The 19716-nt window shown below is 56.4% G+C and overlaps 1 protein-coding gene across 3 annotated transcripts in view; it reads right to left on the reverse strand.

The window, feature by feature from the left end:
- The window catches only part of Cpne5 (copine 5), a 71728-nt gene that overhangs the window by 24077 nt on the left and 27935 nt on the right, over positions 1–19716 (reverse strand). For 2 of the 3 annotated variants that reach the window (XM_021633466.2, XM_021633468.2), the window contains exons 4-10: positions 19543–19646; positions 18503–18542; positions 17978–18054; positions 14123–14182; positions 12229–12279; positions 11841–11904; positions 2083–2186 (exon numbers count right to left, since the gene is read on the reverse strand). In XM_021633466.2, coding sequence (XP_021489141.1) covers positions 2083–2186; positions 11841–11904; positions 12229–12279; positions 14123–14182; positions 17978–18054; positions 18503–18542; positions 19543–19646 — 500 coding nt within the window. The remainder of the gene's footprint in view (positions 1–2082; positions 2187–11840; positions 11905–12228; positions 12280–14122; positions 14183–17977; positions 18055–18502; positions 18543–19542; positions 19647–19716) is intronic. The other variant, XM_021633467.2, reaches the window with a different exon arrangement.

Below are 19716 nucleotides of genomic sequence, written 5' to 3' on the forward strand. Positions count from 1 at the left end.
GTGTGGGAGAGTGTCACCCGTCTGTCAGACAGATGGAGTCCCAGGCCCAGAGCCAGCTGTGTATCCCCTGAATTTCCTTCGATGGCAGAACGAGTATAAAAAGAATGGCTAGAACAAACAAACAAACAAAGGAACAAACAAAAAAGGAAAACAAAAAAGCAGGGTAATGGCAGCACACGCCCTTAATCCCAGAATTTAGGAGGTACAGGCAGGCAGATCTCTGAGTTCAAGGCCAGCCTGGGCTGTAGAATGAGTTCCAGGACAGTCAAGGCTATGTGGACAAACCCTGTCTCAAACCAAAAACAAAAACCAAACCAACCAAACAACCAAACAACCAAAACAGAGAATGGCTATCGCTGAAGAAATGGCTTAGTGGGTAAAGTGGGGAAATGGCTCTGACTTCGCGCGTGCGCGCGCACACACACACACACACACACACACACACACACACACACACTTCTTGGACTTGGGTTCTGGACTACATATGCCAGCTGAGAACCAGCCCAGTCTGTTTCTTGACGTGTGCCTTCCAACTGTGAGCCAAAGCAAAACCTTCCTTAGGTTGCTTTTGTCAGCCCAGGTCATCACAGCTAGAGGACAAGTGATACAGTTCTGGCGGGCGGCGTTCTAGCACACCAGAGGGTTCTGTTGGGTTACAGCTGCCTAAAATTACTGTTTCTTGTACCTACTAACACCAGGCCAGGCCCAGCCGGCAGCTCGGCTGTCCAGTTTCTCCAGGATCCCAGAGGCCCCTCCAGGCATCGCTGTCTCCCCTGCCAAGAGGCTGTCATCTCTGAGTGTAGAACTCCCAAGGCCACAGCGCTCTGGGCTCCCCTGGCCCACGGTGCTGGTCCTCACGGGTCTCCTTGGAGCCCCTCTGCCCCTCCCTGCCCCCCTCCCACCCACAGTTCGGCTCAGGCACCTCCCACCTGCTCCGGAGTCAGTCAGAGCCTTCCCACACAGCCCTCCAGAGCTGCTCTCAGCACGCACCCCTCCTCCTGCCCGACCCTGAGGGGCCCTAAGGCTGCAGCTCAGCTTCCCTACAGGGACGGACAGGAGAGCCTGCTCGTTCACAGCAGCCCCAGCCTTTTCCCTCTGCCTTCCCCGGTGCTAAAACCAACTCGAAGTCACCGGGAATGATTTAGAGCGTCCTGCTGGGATCCTCCGAGAGACAAAGGAGCCCTTTGTCATGCAAATGATTGCACCTAATTTCCCGTTCAGTAGTTTGCGGTTAAAAATCAATTCTCCTGCACCAAAATACACTTCTCCTGCCTGCGGCTGCCCCGCCCCCGGCGCGCATGCACGCACATTCACACACACACACACACACACACACACACACACCGTGCACGAGCACACTGGCACTAGGGGTCCAGAGTGCCTCGCCCCGAGCTCCAGCTCAGCCCAAGGTTAGCCCTCCGGCCCTGTTAATCGCCCTGCTCCTCACTCAGCCCCGAGGACCCATTTTCTTCCTCGCCGAGTTTCTCCAATTAACCCTGCTGGCCTCATCACTTCCGCCGCCTTCCGCAGGATCCCAGAACCGGCTGCTTAAAGAGGCCGTGGAGACCACCTCATCCAATCGCTTCATTTCACAGACGAGAAAACAGGCCCAGCGAGGGGGCGGAAGGTGCCCTGGGCCACACAGCTGGTTGGTGGGGGGACCCGGGTTCTCAGCTTGGGTTGCCGACCTGCACTGGCCAGCGTGCCCCGCCCATTTCCCCTAGCTCTAATTTGACGAGGTGGGGAGAGGGACGGGGCCTTTCCATGCTGTGGTTCTGAATACGTGCACAGGAAAGAGGTGTGGGGCGGTGGGGGAGGGCCCCAGCTCTGCCCGGCCGGCTGTGCGGTTGGGGGACCTGTGAGCGTGCCTTGGGTTCTGTGTGAGGTGTCAGGGTGTGCACAGCGAGGCATTTCCGACCTAACCCTGGTTCCGGGCCCTCCCCAGGCACCCGCCGCTGCCGAGAGCCTCCCAGAGGCCATGCCAGGTCCCCACGTTGGCTTTCTCGGGTCCTGGGCGGCTGTGCCCTCCCCGCCCTGCCTGGTGTACAGGTGCCCGGAGCGGGGAGGCGGGGCGGGACTCACGTTCCATCCTCGTTGCTCCTGTAGAACACCAAGAAGGGGTCGGATTTTCCGAAGAAATCTTTCTTGTCCAGCTTGTTGGCACAGAACTGCATGGTAGCTACATCCTGGAAAGGAGGGAGGTCAGGACGGTGAGGCGGGGGGTCCAGGCATCGGCAGGGGCAGACAGGGCATCTCGCCGGGCACAAGCCCCAGGCCTATCTGTGGGACAGAGGGCCAGCTTCTCCAGCAGCCCACAGGCCTAGGGGACCAGCCGGCTGGAGAAGCTGCCCGGGGTTCGAATCCCAGCTCTACCACTTTGACAGTATGTGACCCTTCCCCCTCCAAGGAAGGCAGGTGACCTCAGCGCTCCTGGTTCCCCTCTCTGGGGCTCACGGGGGTAGCAGTGAGGAGCACAGGTCAAGTGTATAGAAATGTTCGCCATGATGAAGCCCACGGCCACTCTGGCCATGGGCTGCTGGGTGGCGCCTTGAAGCCTGGCACTGTCCATGACTCCCCGTACCCTCACAGACACCTGTGCTTAGGTGTCCCCTTCCACTAACCGGAGTGTGCCCGCTGCCCAGCACTTTAAGAAGGATGGGACAGGGATCAAACTCAGGGGCCAAAGGCTCACAGTTGGGGAGGTGTGGGGGAGGGGAGGGGTGCAAGGACAGCTTTACCGAGCTCCACAAACAGAGCTAATTTTGACACCCCCCCAGCTCCTTCCCCCACTGCCTGACATCTGCAAAGAGGCAATCAGGCCTTGAGAGAACCCCTCAGTGGGGTCACACTCCTCTCTGACCATGTCCCCTCAGGCTCTGAACCCACCTCGACCCCTCAGGACACCCCCACTTTTGGCTCTGTCCTCTCAGAGCTCCACCCTCTCAGGGTCCTGCTCCCCAGCAGGAGGCCCCTGGCCAGGCGGGGCAGATGACCAACCACCGCTCACCTTCCTCCTAGCCCTTTGCAGTGAAACTGGCTAACCTGTGAAAGAAGGCAGCTGGTGATCAGGGGAGCAGAGATTCAAACACCTCAGAGTCAGGCCTCTCGGGCACACCCCAACCCCTGGGATGCACCCTGAGGGACAGCAAACTGCCTCTCACCGGATTCACCTCCCTGCTTTCTTTACTCGCGACACAAACCGGGGACCCAGAACAGGGTCTGAATGGAAAGCTCTTGCTCAGAAAGAAACAGGAAATCTCAAAGATTATGGCCTAAGCGTGGGGGCCTGAGGGGCTGCGGAGCTGGCAGTGGTGTCTTCCCATGTGGCTTCAGGGGACCAGAGTCTGCTCAGGGGAGCCATGGGGACGGCCCCACAAGGAGACAACAGGCCCAGTCCTGGCTCTACAGAGCCTCGTGGCATCCTTACCTGAGTGAAAACATGAGCCTCTCTCAGGTGACACACTCAGGCTGACCCTAACCCATGCACACACTGGAGAGGGCCCAACAGCACAGCACAGCCTTTTGAAGAACCTTCTGAGAACCTTGCAAGGCCAGGTAGGGGGCAGAAAGTTTAGATCAAGAGTCAATGTAAGCCAGGAGCATAGCTAACGAGTGTTTGCCCAGCACACACAAGGTGCTGCGTTCACCCCCCTGCCCTAGAACGAGAACACCTGATATCCCCCTGGTGGGGGTCGCTATCCACGGGTTGAGAACCGTGGATCCGGTTCTTAGGCAGGCCTCAACGTTCCCAGGGCAATCTCTTTCACCCGCCCAGCCATCCCCACTGGGCTGCCTTCGTATCTATGCTTCATTCAAGCCTGTCAACGAGTCCATGGGGTAGGCACCGTTCTCCTGCCCATTTTACACAGAGGGGGATGGGTTCTGGGGGCTTGGTGCTCAGGAGTTAGAGGCTGGCAGAGCTCTGTGAGTTCAAAGCCACGGCACACTCCTGCCTGTACACACGCAGCACGAATACATGAAACGTAAGAAAAACAGACCAAGAAGTGGAGTCACAGAGCGGGGAAGCACCCTCGCTGGAAGCCACACAGTAGGGCTCCGGAGGCGAGTCGCCGAGACTGTGAGCGATGATCCCCGCATCTCCAGGTAAGCTTAACTATGTTCTATAACCTCCATTGGGGGAGGCACAGAGTGTGAGATCCATTTCGAGGGGCCTCTGTGCAAACTCGTTAAAATGAAAAAAGAAAGGAAAAAAAAGAGGCAGGCTCGGAACTCCAGCTACGTGGAAGGCTTGGCCAGGGTGTGACAGTAGATTTCCTGTCCATGGTAGATAAGTGAGGCTCATCTGGATCCCACCCACCGCCAGGGCACACACTCTCTCTGTCTATCACTCTCTCTCTCTATCTCTCTCTCTCTCTCTCTCCCCCCAGTGACACTTGCCCAGAGCCCACTGTGACTGCTGTACCATGCAGGGCTCCTGGAAGACAAGACAGACTTTCAGAGAGGTTTTCGGCTTGTCACCAAAGCACTGACGAACACCCAGTGGGCAAGTCCCCTGGGGGCAGTAAGTCGAGGTCCCGGCCTGTGAGGATGGAACCCGAGGGCCTGGCACAAGCTGAGCAAGCCCGAACCCTGACCGGAGCGGCAGCCTGTGCTGTGGGGGGTTGGGGAGGATGATATGCCGTGGCCTGGATCCCGGGCTTCCCGAGAGGATCGGGTTTGGGAGGTTTGATGCCGAGGTGGGGCTCTCCCAGCCGAGAGATGCTGTTTGGAGCCTGTGCACCCCAGGGAATCGGTGGCGAGGAAGATAAAACTTGCTCGCTCCCGAGATATATAATTTCCTGCAATTTCTGCCTTTCACCCTATCTTTTTAAAAAACATATTAAGTTTCTCTAAAACAGCAGGATTGCTTCAATTTGCATATCCCCCGAATGCTAATTGCGCTGCCTAGGAGATGCGGCAGGCAGACTTTCTCTGCAGTGGGGCTCCCCACCCTCCGGAAGAAGGCTGAGGAGGTCACAGGTCAGGCCCACAGGGCAGCAGGCCCAGCATCCACTCTTCTGCCTGGGTCAGCAGGTCAATGGGAAACCTAAGGGCACCTCTGAGGCTCAGTAATCGAACGCTTTAAAAAAGAAATCAATAATAATAATAATAATGAAAAGCCGTGATAGACAGGACACTGAAATGTGAACCATTTGTATGAATGAAGCAACTGAGTCACACAAAAAGTCACACAGAGCCTGCCCAGGATCACACACTTGAGTTCTTTGGTTGCTGTTTGTTGTTGCTTTCGATTTTCAAGACAGGGCCTCTCTCTATAGCCTGGCTGTCTTGGGAGTTGCTTTGTAGACCAGGCTGACCTCAGACTCACAGAGATCCACCTGCCTCTGCCTCCCAAGCGCTGGGATTAGAGGTGTGCGCCACCACCGCCCAGCTGGCACTTGAGTTCTGAGCCAGCCTATAAGCCAACCCTGAGAGATGTTTTTAAATAACTAATAGGACCGTGGTGCGTCTATTGGCTTTGGTCTTTGGGGTTTTCCTAATTTCCTAGAGTTAAGCACATTGTTCTCTTCCCTCAGATAAAAAGGCACAGTGAGGGATGGCAGGTGTGATGGCAGGTAGGAGGCAGAGGCAGAGGCAGAGGCAGGTGGATCTCTGTGAGTTCCAGGCCAGCCTGGTCTACAGAGCAAGTTCCAGGACAGCTAAGGCTACAGGAAGAAACCCTGTCTGGAAACAAACACACAGAAGGGAATCATATGAAAGAAGGGGGAGTTAATAAGACCTGGAGAGGACAGGAGCTCCACAAGGACCAAATATATCAGGGCACAGGGGTCTTTCACGAGACTGTTCCTCCAACTAAGGACCATGTATGATATAACCTAGAACCCCCGCTCGGATATAGCCCATGGTAGCTCAGTATCCAAGTGGGTTCTCTAGTAAGGGGAACAGGGACTATTTCTGACAGGAACTCAATGGAGAGCTCTTTGACCTTCCCCCTTTCCCCCTTCTCCCTGAGAGAGGAGCAGCCTTGCCAGGCCACAGAAAAGGACACAGCAGCCAGTCCTGAAGAGACCTGATAAGCTAGGTTCAGATGGAAGGGGAGGAGGTCCTCCCCAATGAATGGACTTGGAAAGGGGCAGGGAGGAGATGAAGGAGGGAGGGTGAGACTGGGAGGGAATGAAGGAGGGGGCTACGGCTGGGATACAAAGTAAATAACCTGTGATTAATATAAACACACACACACACACACACACACAGAAAACCACCGCCACCAACCAAAAGACCCCAGCACCCACAAAACATGTGGTCTCATGGGCACCTGTAGCCCTGTGCTGTGCGGGTCTGAGGCTGGAAGGTCTGGGGCTTGCTAGCTGCCAGCCCAGTCAAACAAAAGAACAAGAAAGCCCAAAGTTTCAGGGTCAGGGAGAGATCCTGCCCCAAAGGAATAAGGTGGAAAGTGACACTTGTACACACGTGGTGCACACACACACACACACACACACACACACAGACATACACACGCACGCACACGCACACGCATGAGGGGGGCAGGGAGGGGAGGCCAGTGAGGAGGCCTTGGGCTGACAGCTATTCAGACACAGGAGGTGGGCACAGCTGAGGGAGACGCTGCGTGATGCCTTTGTTGGTGCACTAACTGTGAAGGGGCCTCGGGGTCAAGGGTCAAGCTGACAGTCCTTTGCGGTGGTGACGGCGGCCGACTTCCCAGTCGGCTGTGCCTACGCTGATCTGATCTTTTAGAGGCTGAAAACCCTCTGCTGACCGCTTTCCCTCCCCTCGCCGTGTCTGGGAAGCTGACCTAAATCCAGTGCTTGGGAGGAAAAGGAAACAGTCAGGACACAGGAGGTGAGCTGGGCGTGGCAGCGCACGCACGTAAGGGGAAGGCGCATGTGTGGGGAGCCCGGGAGCCATCTGGGACGTAGAAGTGTCTCAAAACCAAAACCAACCAACCGACCAACCGGAGGGCCTGTGAGGCGTCACCTACACGGTGACAGCAGAGAGCTGACTCCCTGTGCTAGCTCCGGCCTGTGTGCACACAAACACACAAAAAGTAAAGGAATCAGTGCACGCAAAACCACAAGCAAAAAAGAGAACAGGCCGCTCAGCGCAGAACTGTTTAACTGTATCGAAGAGGGAGCTGAATTGAACAAATGACGCCCTGCCGGACAATGAGGGGTAACAGGCGGCTGTGACCAGGTACCACAGGGGCTGGGCGTGGCGGAACACATCTTTAATCTCCACACTCCACTCGGGAGGATCTTTGCGCCTGAAACCAGCTTGATCTACACAGCAAATTCCAGGCCAGGAAAAGCTGTACAGTGAGACCCTGTCTCAAAATAAAACCACCAAATGAGGTACCAAATTACACCAAAAAAAAAAAAAATCTAATCTGTAGCCATAAAAAAAAAAAAAAAGGTCAACAAATAATTCTCTCTGGGCAATTTTTTCTATTCTCCCCAACCTGTGCAGAATCAACACAGGAATTTTTTTTCTTTTTCATTTCCACGTGTGTACGTATGTTCGCCTGTGTGTAGGTACACGTGTGTGCGAGGGCGCTCGCATACACGCCTGAGTGTGTAGGGGCTGGAGGAGGGGTTGACTTGGCGCCCTCCTTGTTGACTCTCCATCTTTTTCTACAGGCAGGTGTCAGTCACTGGGCACCCATGTGGGTTCTCGGGGCGTGAACTGTGCTTCGCTCCTCTGTGCAGCGAGAGCCTGAGCCGTCTCCCAAGGGCTACCGTGGGCCAACGCGCTGTCACCCTTAAGCAGCAGAGACGGTGTTTTTGTTTTTTATTTTGTTTTGATTTGACTAGAGCAATTACTCCCGAGACTAGGAAATTACACACCGAGCTCTAAGGGAGGATGCTCAGGCCTGTTCAAGCACTGACGGGCCCTTCTCCTAGCCTTCAGCCAGAGGCAGCTGAGGGTCTGAGAACGTGCACCCCGCCCCCACTTCACCCACAGCACCCTCCAACCTCCCCCATTCCCTCCAATGGCTACTCCCTTCCAAAGTCTGCAGCAACGAGAAACACCAACCCTCAAGTCTCCTGTGAGTTCGAGGCCAGCCTGGTCTACAGAGCATGCTCCAGGATAGCCAGGGGCTACACAGAGAAACCCTGTCTTGAACCCTGTCCCCACCTCCATCAAAGAAAGGGAAGAACTCCAGCCCCTCCTTCCAACATCTTCCCTCCCTCCCTTCCTCCCTCTCTCCCTCCCTCCCTCCCTCTCTCTCCCCCTCGGCTTTTGCACAGCCTCCTGCCTCCCAGGGAGCTATTTGTACCTGCTTTTCCACACAGGCATGTAATAAAACACCCATGGATTTTCCTTCAGGATCAAGAACGTCAGGAGGCATGTGTGGAAAAAAGATGCAGGGGGTCTGCCAGGGTGGGGAGGCTGGGATCGCTGGCTGGCATTACACTAAATAATGACAAGTCCCGGGGACAGAGGGCAGACACTCACTTGCTGACCTGAAATGGATGGACTCCTAATCAGTCTGGAGAGGATTCATGGGTGTGCTGGGGAGCGGTGGGGGGGAACCCCAGGATGCTGCAGCCTGATGCTCGGAGCCTCCTGACCGGGCAGGGTGCCAAGGATGAGGCAGGTCTCTGCTCCCCATCCGTCACCTGGGTGGCCGGTACTGATTGTGGTGACTAAGCAGCCTGAAAGGCCGGGAAGATCCGGGGCTTTCCGTTGCACATGCTACCGGAACCCATCGCTCTGGATCCAGTTCCAACTCTCTCTCTCTCTCTCTCTCTCTAAGATTTATTTACTTATTCCATATACAGTGTTCTGCCTACACGCCAGAAGAGGGCATAAGATCCCAATATAGATGGTTGTGAGCCACCATGTGGGTGCTGGGAATTGAACTCAGGACCTCCAGAAGAGCAGCCAGTGCTCCTAACCTCTGAGCCATCTCTCCAGCCCTGGTTCCAACCCTCACAGCCGGCTTTTCCGCTGATGGCTACAAGCCTGCAGAGTCCGAAGGGCGACCATTCCAAGTCACTGAGAAATTGTCCCTCGTCTGTTTTTGGCTGAGGAAGGCTCTCATTATTTGGCCCAGGCTGGCCTGCAACTCAGAGATCCGCCTGCCTCTGCCTCTGAGGAGCTGGGATTAAAGGCGTGCACCACACAGGGACTTAATTTTTTATTTTTATTTTTTGAGACCGAGTTTAGCGTGGGCAAGGTCCTGGGTTCAATCTGCAGCATAGGTTGTATTTGTGAACAAGAGAGCCTCAGAAAGGAATGTGTCAGTATCCTCACGGGGCCTGGGAAAATGTGGTTGAGTCTGGGCAGCTGACATCCTGTCAACATAAGGACCTTGACTGTCTTAGCATCAAATCTGACTGTAGGAACCTTCTTGGCATTAATATTCCAGATGAGCAAGGCTTTTCTCCTACCTACTAAAGTAAGCCTGTGACAGGCATCCACGCCATCCTTTGCTGTCCCGGCCACCCACGCAGGCTCCCCGGCTGAAGGCAGACCCACTCCAGACCCCGCCCTCTCCCTTTGATCCTCCCACTGAAAGCCTGAGTTGCAAAGCTGCTCACATGTAATTATTTTAATTCAGCCAGATGCTGAGAATTAGTCTCTTTTCCTTGCAAGGATTCTAGGGAAAGAGAGAATTCAGCCAAAGATGTGCCAGAAGAAAAAGGGAGCTGACAGCCTCTGGAGGGAGGGAGGGAGGGAGGGAGGCCCCAACTCTCCCACCCCCAAAGTGTGGGCAAAGCCTCCAGTGAGAAACTGCTGTGTCCAAGGATGAAAAAGGAGAGGGGGAGGATGGGGAGGATGGGGAGGCGGGGAGGAAGAGGAAGGGAGGCAGGAGGGGTCTAAGGTGGCAAAGGAAGATGTTTACAAGCTGCCAGGAAACCAACAGCAGCCTCGGCCCCCAAGCTTCTGGTCTGTACAGCGGCCCCACTGATGTTATTTAAAGAAGCACCGAGGAGGAGGTCAGGGCTGGGCTGAGAGCGCAGGGGAAGGGAAGCCGCACCACCCCAAAATTCCCGCACAGCCTCCCTCCTAACCGCTGTCAGGCGGCAGCCATCCTCATCACCATCACCCTCACCATCACTTAATCCAACCGTCCCATGGCAAGGGAACCCTGAGGCTCCGGGCTTAGAAGCTAGAAGTCGGTGTCTGGGTCCCCCAGGCCCGGAGTTAGTGTGGGTGCTGAGAATCAAGCCCGGGTCTTCCGCAAGAGTGGCCAGTGTTCCAAACTACGTCATCTCTCCACCCCACCCCACCCCCGCCATGTCCATTCTTGCTCATTGGGTTTTTTTGGTTTGTTTTTTTTTTATTTATTTTTAATTTTAATTTTTATTTTTTTTGCTCATTGGTTTTTTTAAGATGGGGTCCCTCTACGTATCCAGGCCTAGAATTCACAGAGATCCTCCTGCCTCTGCCTCCCAAGTTACTGGGATCAGATGCATTCTCCAACACGCCTGCCTACCAAGCCGCTTCTGAGTGGGTTCCACTGTCACTCTCCTAGAAGGAGCTAACGCACAGTGACATTCGCTCTGCCGCAGTCTCTGACGTGGCGGATGATGGTGGATACAGGGGTGCTCAGTCTCTTTCTCCTGGGTGCCTGGGCTTGGGCTGTCACTTAGCCCACCCCCACCCCAAATCCTGCCTCAGAGGGGTTCCTTGCTGACCTCAGCGATGCCTGGCTGGGGTGGCCTGGGGGCTGAGCTGGGGTGGAGCCCAGTCTTGCTTCCTGTTGTTCCAGAGAGAGGATGCAGTTTCTGGTAACATGGGAATCTTTCTCAAGTCCTTTCCCCAAGCATCGTCCATAAGGTTGGTCTGCGGCCATTCTGTGAGGCATTTTTATTTTGTTTTTTAAGATTTATTTCTAACTGTATGGGTGTGTGCACATGCCTGTCGGTACTGTGAAGGCCACACACATGCCGGATCCCCTGGGAGCTGGAGTTCCAGGCAGCTGGGAATGGCCGGACATGGGTGCTGGGGAACTGAGCTTAGACCCAGTTTAAGGGAAGCACACATTTTAAAGCACTGAGTCTTGACAGTTAATTGGAGAGGGAGGGCACAGCCCACTGTGGGTGGTGCCATCCCTATGCAGGTGACCGGGTCTGGGATCTACAAGAAATCTAGTTGATCCTGACCCTAAGAGCAAGCCAGGAAGCAGCGCTCTTCCGAGGTTTCTGCTTCAAGCTCTTGCCTGGGCTCTCCGCTCTGACTTCCCTCCGTGCAGGACTGTTCCCCGGGACTATAGGCTAAAATAAACCCTTCCCTCCCGGAGTGGCTTCGGTCATGGCGGTCACGGCAGCAGCCCAGAGCAACCCAGAACAGTGCCGATCACTGACAAGTGGCTCCATTTGTCCCTACAGCATCTTTGTAACATCAGAACCCTGACCCCGTTCTCCGAGTGGTAAGCCACCCCCGGGACCTGCTTTTCCACAGTCCTACACAAGAGTCAAAGCCAACCGGTGCCTGGGATTGCAGACTCTTGGCTTCCCAACAGCCACACCCTCCCCTATTTCATATTCATACCTACCCACACTCCATCCGCCCATGCACACGAACTCACACTTGTGCCCACACACAGACACATGCAGCCCCCTCCGCTCCGCTGAGGGTGTCACCCCTATGCCAACCGAAGAGCGACAACCCAAGCCGGGACAGGCTGTGGTCATTGCTGCCGGTGCCCTGGCCGTCTGGGCTGAGGGACGTGTGACAGGGCTTGAAGGAGCCTGGCTCTGTGCTCCCTAGGCCGCTCCTCCCTGCTCAACCATAAGGATGGACTCTTCTAGCTCCAGTGTCACGGCGTCCTGCCAGCCAGATCACGAGGCGCCCTGTCTACCCCGGGGCTCCCTCCGGGAATGGGCAGTCCTGGGTCACAGACCACTCACCCTGCAGTTGCTCAGCTCCTCTGCGGACAGAATGATGGTGCCGCACTTCTTCCCAGGGACGCCGCTGGAGGAAAAGAGGCAAAACAAACAAACAAACCCAAAATGACAAGCCAGACCGGGACAGACCAACCCAACACTCCTGGGCCAGCCAGCCCGTGCCCGCCCCGTGCCGTCCGGGCAGCTGACCCCAACACCCCTGAGAAAGAAAGTGTCCGGAAGTGCCTGAGCAATGTGGCCAGGCGCTGCGTCGCTGGGGCCAGGCCCGCGGCCTGGGTGGCCTGCGGCCTGGGTGGCCCTCAGCATGGGTGGCCCTCGGCCTGGGTGGCCCGCCCCCTGCTCCCGAGGCCCACCGGGGAGGTCTTGAACTGGCAGCAGCACCCAGACTCACCCGGAAGCTTCCGGACCAGTAACTCTGGAGCTTTCCATCGAAAGACCACTTCTGTGGGCAAAAGACCTTGTGGGCTAGCCACCCTGTACCCGGCTGACCCAGGGTCCCCCGGTGGTCCTGACTCTGAGCCAGTCTGCTTCCTCGAGGGAAGAGCAGCTGAGGATGGGGCAGGGCTTCCGGGAGGGGGTCCTCTCCACGGCTCTCTTCTGCAGCTACCTCCCTCTGAATTCCTTGGCTGGGGGACCCCAGAAAGGCAAGCCGGAGAGGGACTCTACTCAGGGTACCCCAACACCTCAGGCTACCCTCCCACCTCTTCCCGTGTGTGTGTGTGTGTGTATGTGTGTGTGTACACACTCGTGAGCGCACGTGCGCACGCGTATAATGCCCTAAGGACTAGCCCATGTCACTCTAACATCTGAGACTAAGCCAGGGGGATAGCAGGGTCACTGAGAGGGAGAGTCATATGTGAAGCTGTGGGCTAGCTGGGACTAGGGTTCAAAGGTTACTTACTCTTCTGCCCCTGCCCATACCCACGGGTGACATAGGATCTGCTTTTCTAATACGTGCACACAGTGCCTAATGCACAGAGGGCCCTAGATTTCCCCTCCCCGCATCCTTGCTTCCCCGTTGTGGGGTACTGTAATACCCAGACCCCATCTCCTGCCCAGCCCAGACGGCAACATGCTGTGTGGAACCCACTGGGCTTTCGCCAGCATCAGCCTTTGGAGAGAGAGGTTCCCGGCACAGGAGGGAAGAGAGGAAGAGACGCCTCCTGGGGTTGAAGAAACAGCCCAGGTCTCTCCGAATCGAGTGGGCAGAGCAGGGGTCACCTCTGCCCCAGGCACGTGGGGCTGCTGCAACTTGTCCCCTGCTCTTGGGCAGCCCTTCCCCACGCACTGGCCTGGCAAAGCCCGGGCGGGAGCCTGGCAGCAGCCTCCTCCGCCCCTGGCTCCCCATCTGCCGCTCTGCCTTGGACTCCACCTTCTATTTCTGCTCTTGCTTTCCCTCCTCTCTTGCCTCAGCCTGCTCCTACGGGCTTGGTGTTCCTTCCTCTTCCTACCTCTCTCTCTCTCTCTCTCTCTCTCTCTCTCTCTCTCTCTCTGGACTTTGCCCCTCTCTCACATCTGCTCACAAGCCCTCAGCTCACTGGTATCCACCCTCCTCATAAACCAGCAGCCACACCGGCCCTGAGCTAGGAGAGGGCCCACGTATGGCTCCTCCAGCCTCTTCCCTCACAGGCAGGAGGCCGGGACTCCCTTACTCAGCCCCAGAGGCCCTGAGCCTCGCAGGGTATGACAAAGAAGCCAGCCTGGAGGTTCTCCTCAAGAGAGGAGAGGGAAGACCTCAGAGGGTCTGTGTATGAGGCCAGCCAAAAAGTCAGAGAGGGAACTGGGGGAGCAGACAGCCCTCCGTAGGCCAGGCAATCTATGAAAGCAGTGTGTGTGCGCATGTGTGTGGGGGGGTAGGTGGGAGTTTGAGCCAATCAGACTCCATAGTGAAGAGAAGCCTCATATTTAGTAGGGAAAACACGGAGAAGAAAGAACCAAGAGCAGTGTTAGATGGAGAAAAGGGAGAGGGAATGGGCAAATCTGAGGGAAAAAGGGAAGTGAGAGGTCTCAGGCACTCAACCCTGGGCACAGTCTACTCCTCTGAGCCCTACCCTGCTTCCTGACATCCCAGGAGCCACCACAGCTCAGCAGGCTTCCAGCCCTGGCCCTGAGAGGAGGTCAGGCAGCCATCTTGGTGCCTGAGACCTTGTGGAGGGACCCGGGACCCTTTGTCTTCTTCCCCAGGGGTAGGCAGTAGATCAGGAGCTGGCCCCGGAGGCAGGTGGCCTCTGTAGGGCTGGCTGAGCACAGAAGGACACAAGGGCCATGGCTGAGTGGTGACCTACCCGTTAGACACGGCCGGCATAGGTTTGCCTGTCCGGGAGTTGAGGCTGAAGGCTCCTATCCTGTGGAGACAGAGCAAGAGAGCCAGTCGTGAGCCCAGGACACCAGTCTTCTTCGGGCAGAACACGTGATGCGTGGACACCTAAAGCCAGGTTTCTGCCCTGGAAGTCATTAAAGTGGGAGCAAAATCCCAGCCCACTCAGGGTGAAGCCCTGGGTGTTCAGAGCAGGGACCCCAGACCAGCAGACCCAGCAAAGTGTGACACACGTGCCTCAGTCCCACGGGTACGGAAAGCCTGAGGTGCAGCCCAGCCTGTGCCCCAGGGGATCCTGACACCTGCTGCAGGTGGAAACTGTGTGGCATCACTGGGCCTCAGTGGCTTATCTGTGACTCCCCGTTTGCAGGCTGAAGGCCCACACCCCAGCGCCCACATGACTACATCTGGAGACAGAACCTTTCCAGGGGGCTGCAGAGATGGCTCAGCAGTTAAGAGCGAGGAGCGTTCTTCCAGAACCAAGTTTGCTTCCCGGAACCCACATCAGGAGGCTCACAGCCAGCTCCGGGACTCTGCCGCCCCCTCTGGCCTCGGAGGGCACCTGCACTCACATGCACACACCCTCCCCACACACAGACACCTACACTTAAGTAAAAATAATCTCTAAAGACTTTAAGAACAGAGTCGGTTAAGGAGATTAAGTCACGTGGGTGGGGTCTGCCTGCCCCTACACACACAGAACGGTGACTCCAGGAAGACAGGAGAAGAAACAACACATCCGTCCCAAACCAAAGAGAGCAGGCCCAGCAGAAGGAAACTCAGCCTGGCGCCCTGAATTTGGAATTCCGGCTTCCAGCAGTGTGAAAATGTTAATTTCTCTTACTTAAGCCACTCAGTATGGTATCCACATCCGCAGCCCTCGGAAGTTAGCACAGCTGGCAGGGTGTGGTGGCACACGCCCACAAACGAGCCTTTGGGAAGGGGAGGCACAAGGCGCTGTTTGAGGCTTTCCTGGGATATGGACAAAGACCCCGGGTTGTGACTTTAAAAGGCTGTGGTGGTGCCCAGTTGCAATCCCAGGACTCAAACACAAGGAACCCAAATCAATGATGTCATTGTCCCTCAGTGGGCACAAGGAGCTGCTTCCTGGACCCCTGTGTGACAACAGAGCCTCTGGATAGCAAGTCTCTTTGTTTCATTTTCTGAGACGGTTTCTCTGTGCACCCCTGGCTGTCCAGGAACTCTCTCTGTAGACCAGGCTGGCCTCAAACTCACAGATGCACCTGCCTCTGCCTCCCGGGTGCTGGGATTAAAGGCATGCGCCACCCAGCCTGGCATCGCCTGTATTTACGAAATCCTTAGGTGAGTCAGAACACCTAACGCAGAGCAAATGCTCAGCACAGGCTTGCTGTGCTGTCTCCCGGGGAACACTGCCCGGGGGACTGTCAGCGCTTGTCCAGGAATACACAACCTTTCTGACTAGGGAGCACACGCACGCGCAGCCCACGGACACCGAGGGCTTCCTGCGCAGACTTCACTCGAGAAACACCGACCCTCACATCTGTCCGGATGCCGGCGAACAGGTGCTGCTCAGGTGGGCACTCCTGGGGGAAGGCCCTGCCTCCTCCTCGGCGTTCCGCCCCCTACACTTCAGATCTCGCTGGTACAAGCGGGAACCAGGCCCGGGACTGGGTGGGTTTAGACCCAGGTGGGAGCTGGGAAGTGTGGATGCATCCTGGGCCTTTCCTCCACCAGAGGGTGCAGAAGGGCGTGAGAGAGGGCAACGGGGGGTGGGTGAGATCAAAATGCATTATTTGCACGTGTGAGATGGTCCAAGAATCAGTAAAAATAATTTTAAGGTGTGTAAATCTGAATGAAAGGCCCCCTGCACGCTGCTACTTAAAAAGAGCTAATTGTGACCTCTCCCTGGGGAAAATACCACTTTTCTCTCCTTGTAAAATTTGTTTTTACTATTTTTAAGTGTGTGTGCATGTGTGTGTGTGTGTGTGTGTGCGTGCGCGCGCGCATGTGTGTGCGTGCACACGAGGCCGGAGGTGTCGGGTCCCTTGGGACTGGAGTTGCAGACGGCTGAGAGCCACCGGACAGGGGTGCCGGGATAAAGGTGACATTGTCACACCTCTGCAGTGAAGGTTCTTAGCCTGTGAGGCACCCTTCCAGGCTGGTCAACTGGAGAACAGTTTGGGGCCTCTTTGAATTAGTGAGTTCTAGGCTGGCTAGGGATAGATAGAAAGATCCTCTCTCAAAAACAAAAACAAAAAAAAACCCCAACAAAACCAAAAAAAAAAAAAAAAAATACAGAACAAAGCAAAACACAGCCCCCACACACAGAACCTAAAACAACAACAACAGAACCCCCAATATTCTAAATTAAATCTTTGTTGTTTTCGTCAAAAACCCGAGTGAGCTAGCTGGGAGATGACTTCATACACCGGAGCTGGGTTCCTGGTGATGCTGAGCTGCTCCAGGCGGGAGGCAGCGCTGGTCCTGTGCACGAGCAGCGAGCAGTGAGCGCTCTCAACCGCTGGGCACCCTCAGTCCCCTGCATGCCGCCGATGTTTATAAAGAGTCGGTTACAGACATGTTTGCGACGGTCTAGCAGATGTGAATTTGTGTCATTATGTGTGTGTATTCATATGTGTGCGTGTTTGTGTGTGCCATGTGTGTCTGTGTGTGCATGCATATGTGTGCATGTGTGTGCGTGTATAGGTTTGTGTGTGTGAGAGAGAGAGACTGTGGAGGCTGGAGGCTGGTGTCAGCTCTTTCCCCCATCCCTTTCCACCTCACACACGGGCAGCGGCTCTCACAAGCCTGGATCTTGGCAATGCAGCGTCCAGCCAGCTCTGAGGCCTCCCAGGCCGGGTCCCAAGCGGTCAGGTGTGTACTCGGGTGCTGGGGATCGACCGTTCGTTCGTGGGAGTGACAAGAGTGGCATGTGCTTTCCCACAGCCCATTCTCCAAGCTCCAGAGCGCCAACCCGAATTCCTCCCAGCTCAATGAAGGAATTATCATTTCTGGGGACCTGAGGTTAGGCTTTTGAGGGGGAAAGAGATCTTTCCTGAGGGTTCTGATGCTACCACACAGCTGCTGAGCAGTTACAGGCCAGGGTCTAGGAGAGAGTGTCTAATCCCTGTACACACAGACACACACACTGACACACACACACACTACAGTGTGCACCGCAGTATGTAACAGAAACTTGGCAGAAGGGAGGGAGGGGTTCATGCTGGGCGCACCTCAAACCCTCTCTCTCCTGCATGTCCAGCCCTGTGACCCAGACACGGGTTCCAGCCTCAGCTGGTCATTGCCTGGGCCCTGTCCCTAGGGCTTCCTTAGGATAATGCACACACAAATGTGCATACATGAGCACGCATGCACACAAGCCACCCTCAGCAGCACGGTGGGGATCCTGGAGACCCCCAGGCCTGACGCCAAGGCCGCTCAGGGTAACAGCTCTCCCCAGGAGCCCCGTGCCTCGGGGGTGAGGGGTGAGAAGGCCCCACTAAGTCAAGGGATGAGCTGTGCAAATGAAGGCCAGGTTCAAATCCCAGCTTTCCCACCTGCTGGCTGCGGGCCCCAGCTCCCCCCCCCCCCCGTGTGTGTTCTCTGGTCTCTTCCTTACACAAGGAGAGAGGAGAGAGAGGCACGGTTGCAAACTGACCAGCTAGTTCTCGGAAATAACAGGGTGGGAGGGCGGGACGGAGCAGGGCGGGAGAGCCCCTCTCTCGCTCTGGGAGCCCGGCCATTGGTGCTCTGCCACAGGGGGCTTGAGGCAGGGTGGGGAGAACACACAAGGGCATCACAAGGGAGGGCACGCAGCAGGCCGCAGCCACCCTGCACTTACGTGAGAGGCTTCTCCAGGCGGCTCCCGGAGGACCCCACAATCTCGCCAAGGGTGCAGAAGGCCTGGCCCAGGAAGTCCTGTGTATCCGGGGCACAAGAGACCCGCGTCAGCCACCTCCTTCAGGGCCACCCACCTGCCCACTGACGAGACAGTGTGCAGCCTTGGGTACATGCTCTCTGAGGGAAGCCCAGGGCCTAGCCGGAATATGGCATTTAAGAGAGGAGGCTGGAGGCTGGTGTCAGCTCTTTCCCCCATCCCTTTGGACCTCAGTGCATCCAAACTGCAAGAGAGGGAGCTGGTGGGAGCAGGGCCAGCCTCAGGCACTAGGCTCCAGGCTCCGGGTTCAGTGGGGCACCCGCCTTTAACCCCAGCAGAGGCAGGTGGATCTCTGTGAGTTCAAGGGCAGCCTGGTCTACAAAGCGACTCCAGGACAGCCAGAGCTACACAGAAACACCCTGTTTTGAACCCCCCCCCCCAAAAAAAAAGACAGCCTGGGCTCACTGGGCGGTGGTGGGTGGAACTCACGTGTTTAGATAAATCCGGGCTCTTGGAGTCGACATCGTATCTACGAGGGACACAGAGAAATGGTAAAGGCAGGCAGGGGATACCCCACCTAGGCCTGCGTAGGACCCCGGGTGGGTAGAGTCAGGGGCCCCCACACCCTAAAAAGTGGGCTCTGTCACTGTGAGCTCGGGGAGTCTTGGAGGCTCATCCTGTCCTGATCTTGTATTCTATCTCATCCTGTACCCTGACTGGGTCACAGGTAGCTGGGTCACAGGTGGCAGGGTCACAGGTGGCTGGGTCACAGGTGGCAGGGTCACAGGTGGTCGGGTCACAGGTGGCTGGGTCATCCTACCCATCACTCCCAGCTGTCTGTTTTCTCAGTGTTGTCTGTCTGTCTCTCTCCTCACCCGGGGCCCTGCCTCTGCACTGAGCTGGTCACTCCTGAGAGAGGGAGGCACGGCTACTTCCTCCTGAGTGGGCAGCCGGCTGGCCTGCCTCTCTCGCTGCAGCCTGCTCTCCCGGGGGTCCTGCCTGCAGCCCTTCCTCCAGCAACCTCCCCTGCACTATGCTGCGCCTGCTGAGGCTGGGGGTCACCACTCACTCTCCTGAGCACTTTGCCTCCCCAGACTATCACCAGGTGACTTCTCTGTCACATCATGGGTGGTGTTTGTTCAGAATGAGACCTTTCTGGCTTTTCCAGGTTAGCTCCTAAGTTCCTGCACGCACGCACGCACGCACACACACACACACCATGGGGAGAGGCCAGCAGGTGCCTGGGAGGCCAGGAGAAAAAGGCGCAGCGGCAGACACCTGCATTGCTACATGGATGCTCCCAGAGTCAGACGCCTCGCCCAGCGTCCCCTTAATGAAGACTAATGCTGGGTAAGGTCTGGCACCCCCTTTCCCACACCCTAGCGAGGCTAGGGGTACATCTCACCTGTCGCTTTTATCTTCCTGGTCTCCCGGAACATCCCTGCCTCTCCACCTGTACCCAGTCAACCCCCGGTCCCAGTCCGGCCCCCCAACCCCCACCCCGTGTGTGTGCCCCACCTTCCACTCACAGGTCAAAACGGAGGTTCTGCTTCTCCTCAAAGAAGTAATCCACAATGAACTTGCGTACGAAGTCCGGGTTGAGCGTGTTATCAATGACCTCAGTGCGTCCAAACTGCAAGAGAGGGAGCCGGTGGGAGCAGGGCCAGCCCCAGGCACTAGGCTTCAGGCTTTGGGTGCTGGCT

This window comes from Meriones unguiculatus, chromosome 16 (genome assembly GCF_030254825.1).
Source record: "Meriones unguiculatus strain TT.TT164.6M chromosome 16, Bangor_MerUng_6.1, whole genome shotgun sequence".
NCBI lineage: Eukaryota > Metazoa > Chordata > Mammalia > Rodentia > Muridae > Meriones > Meriones unguiculatus.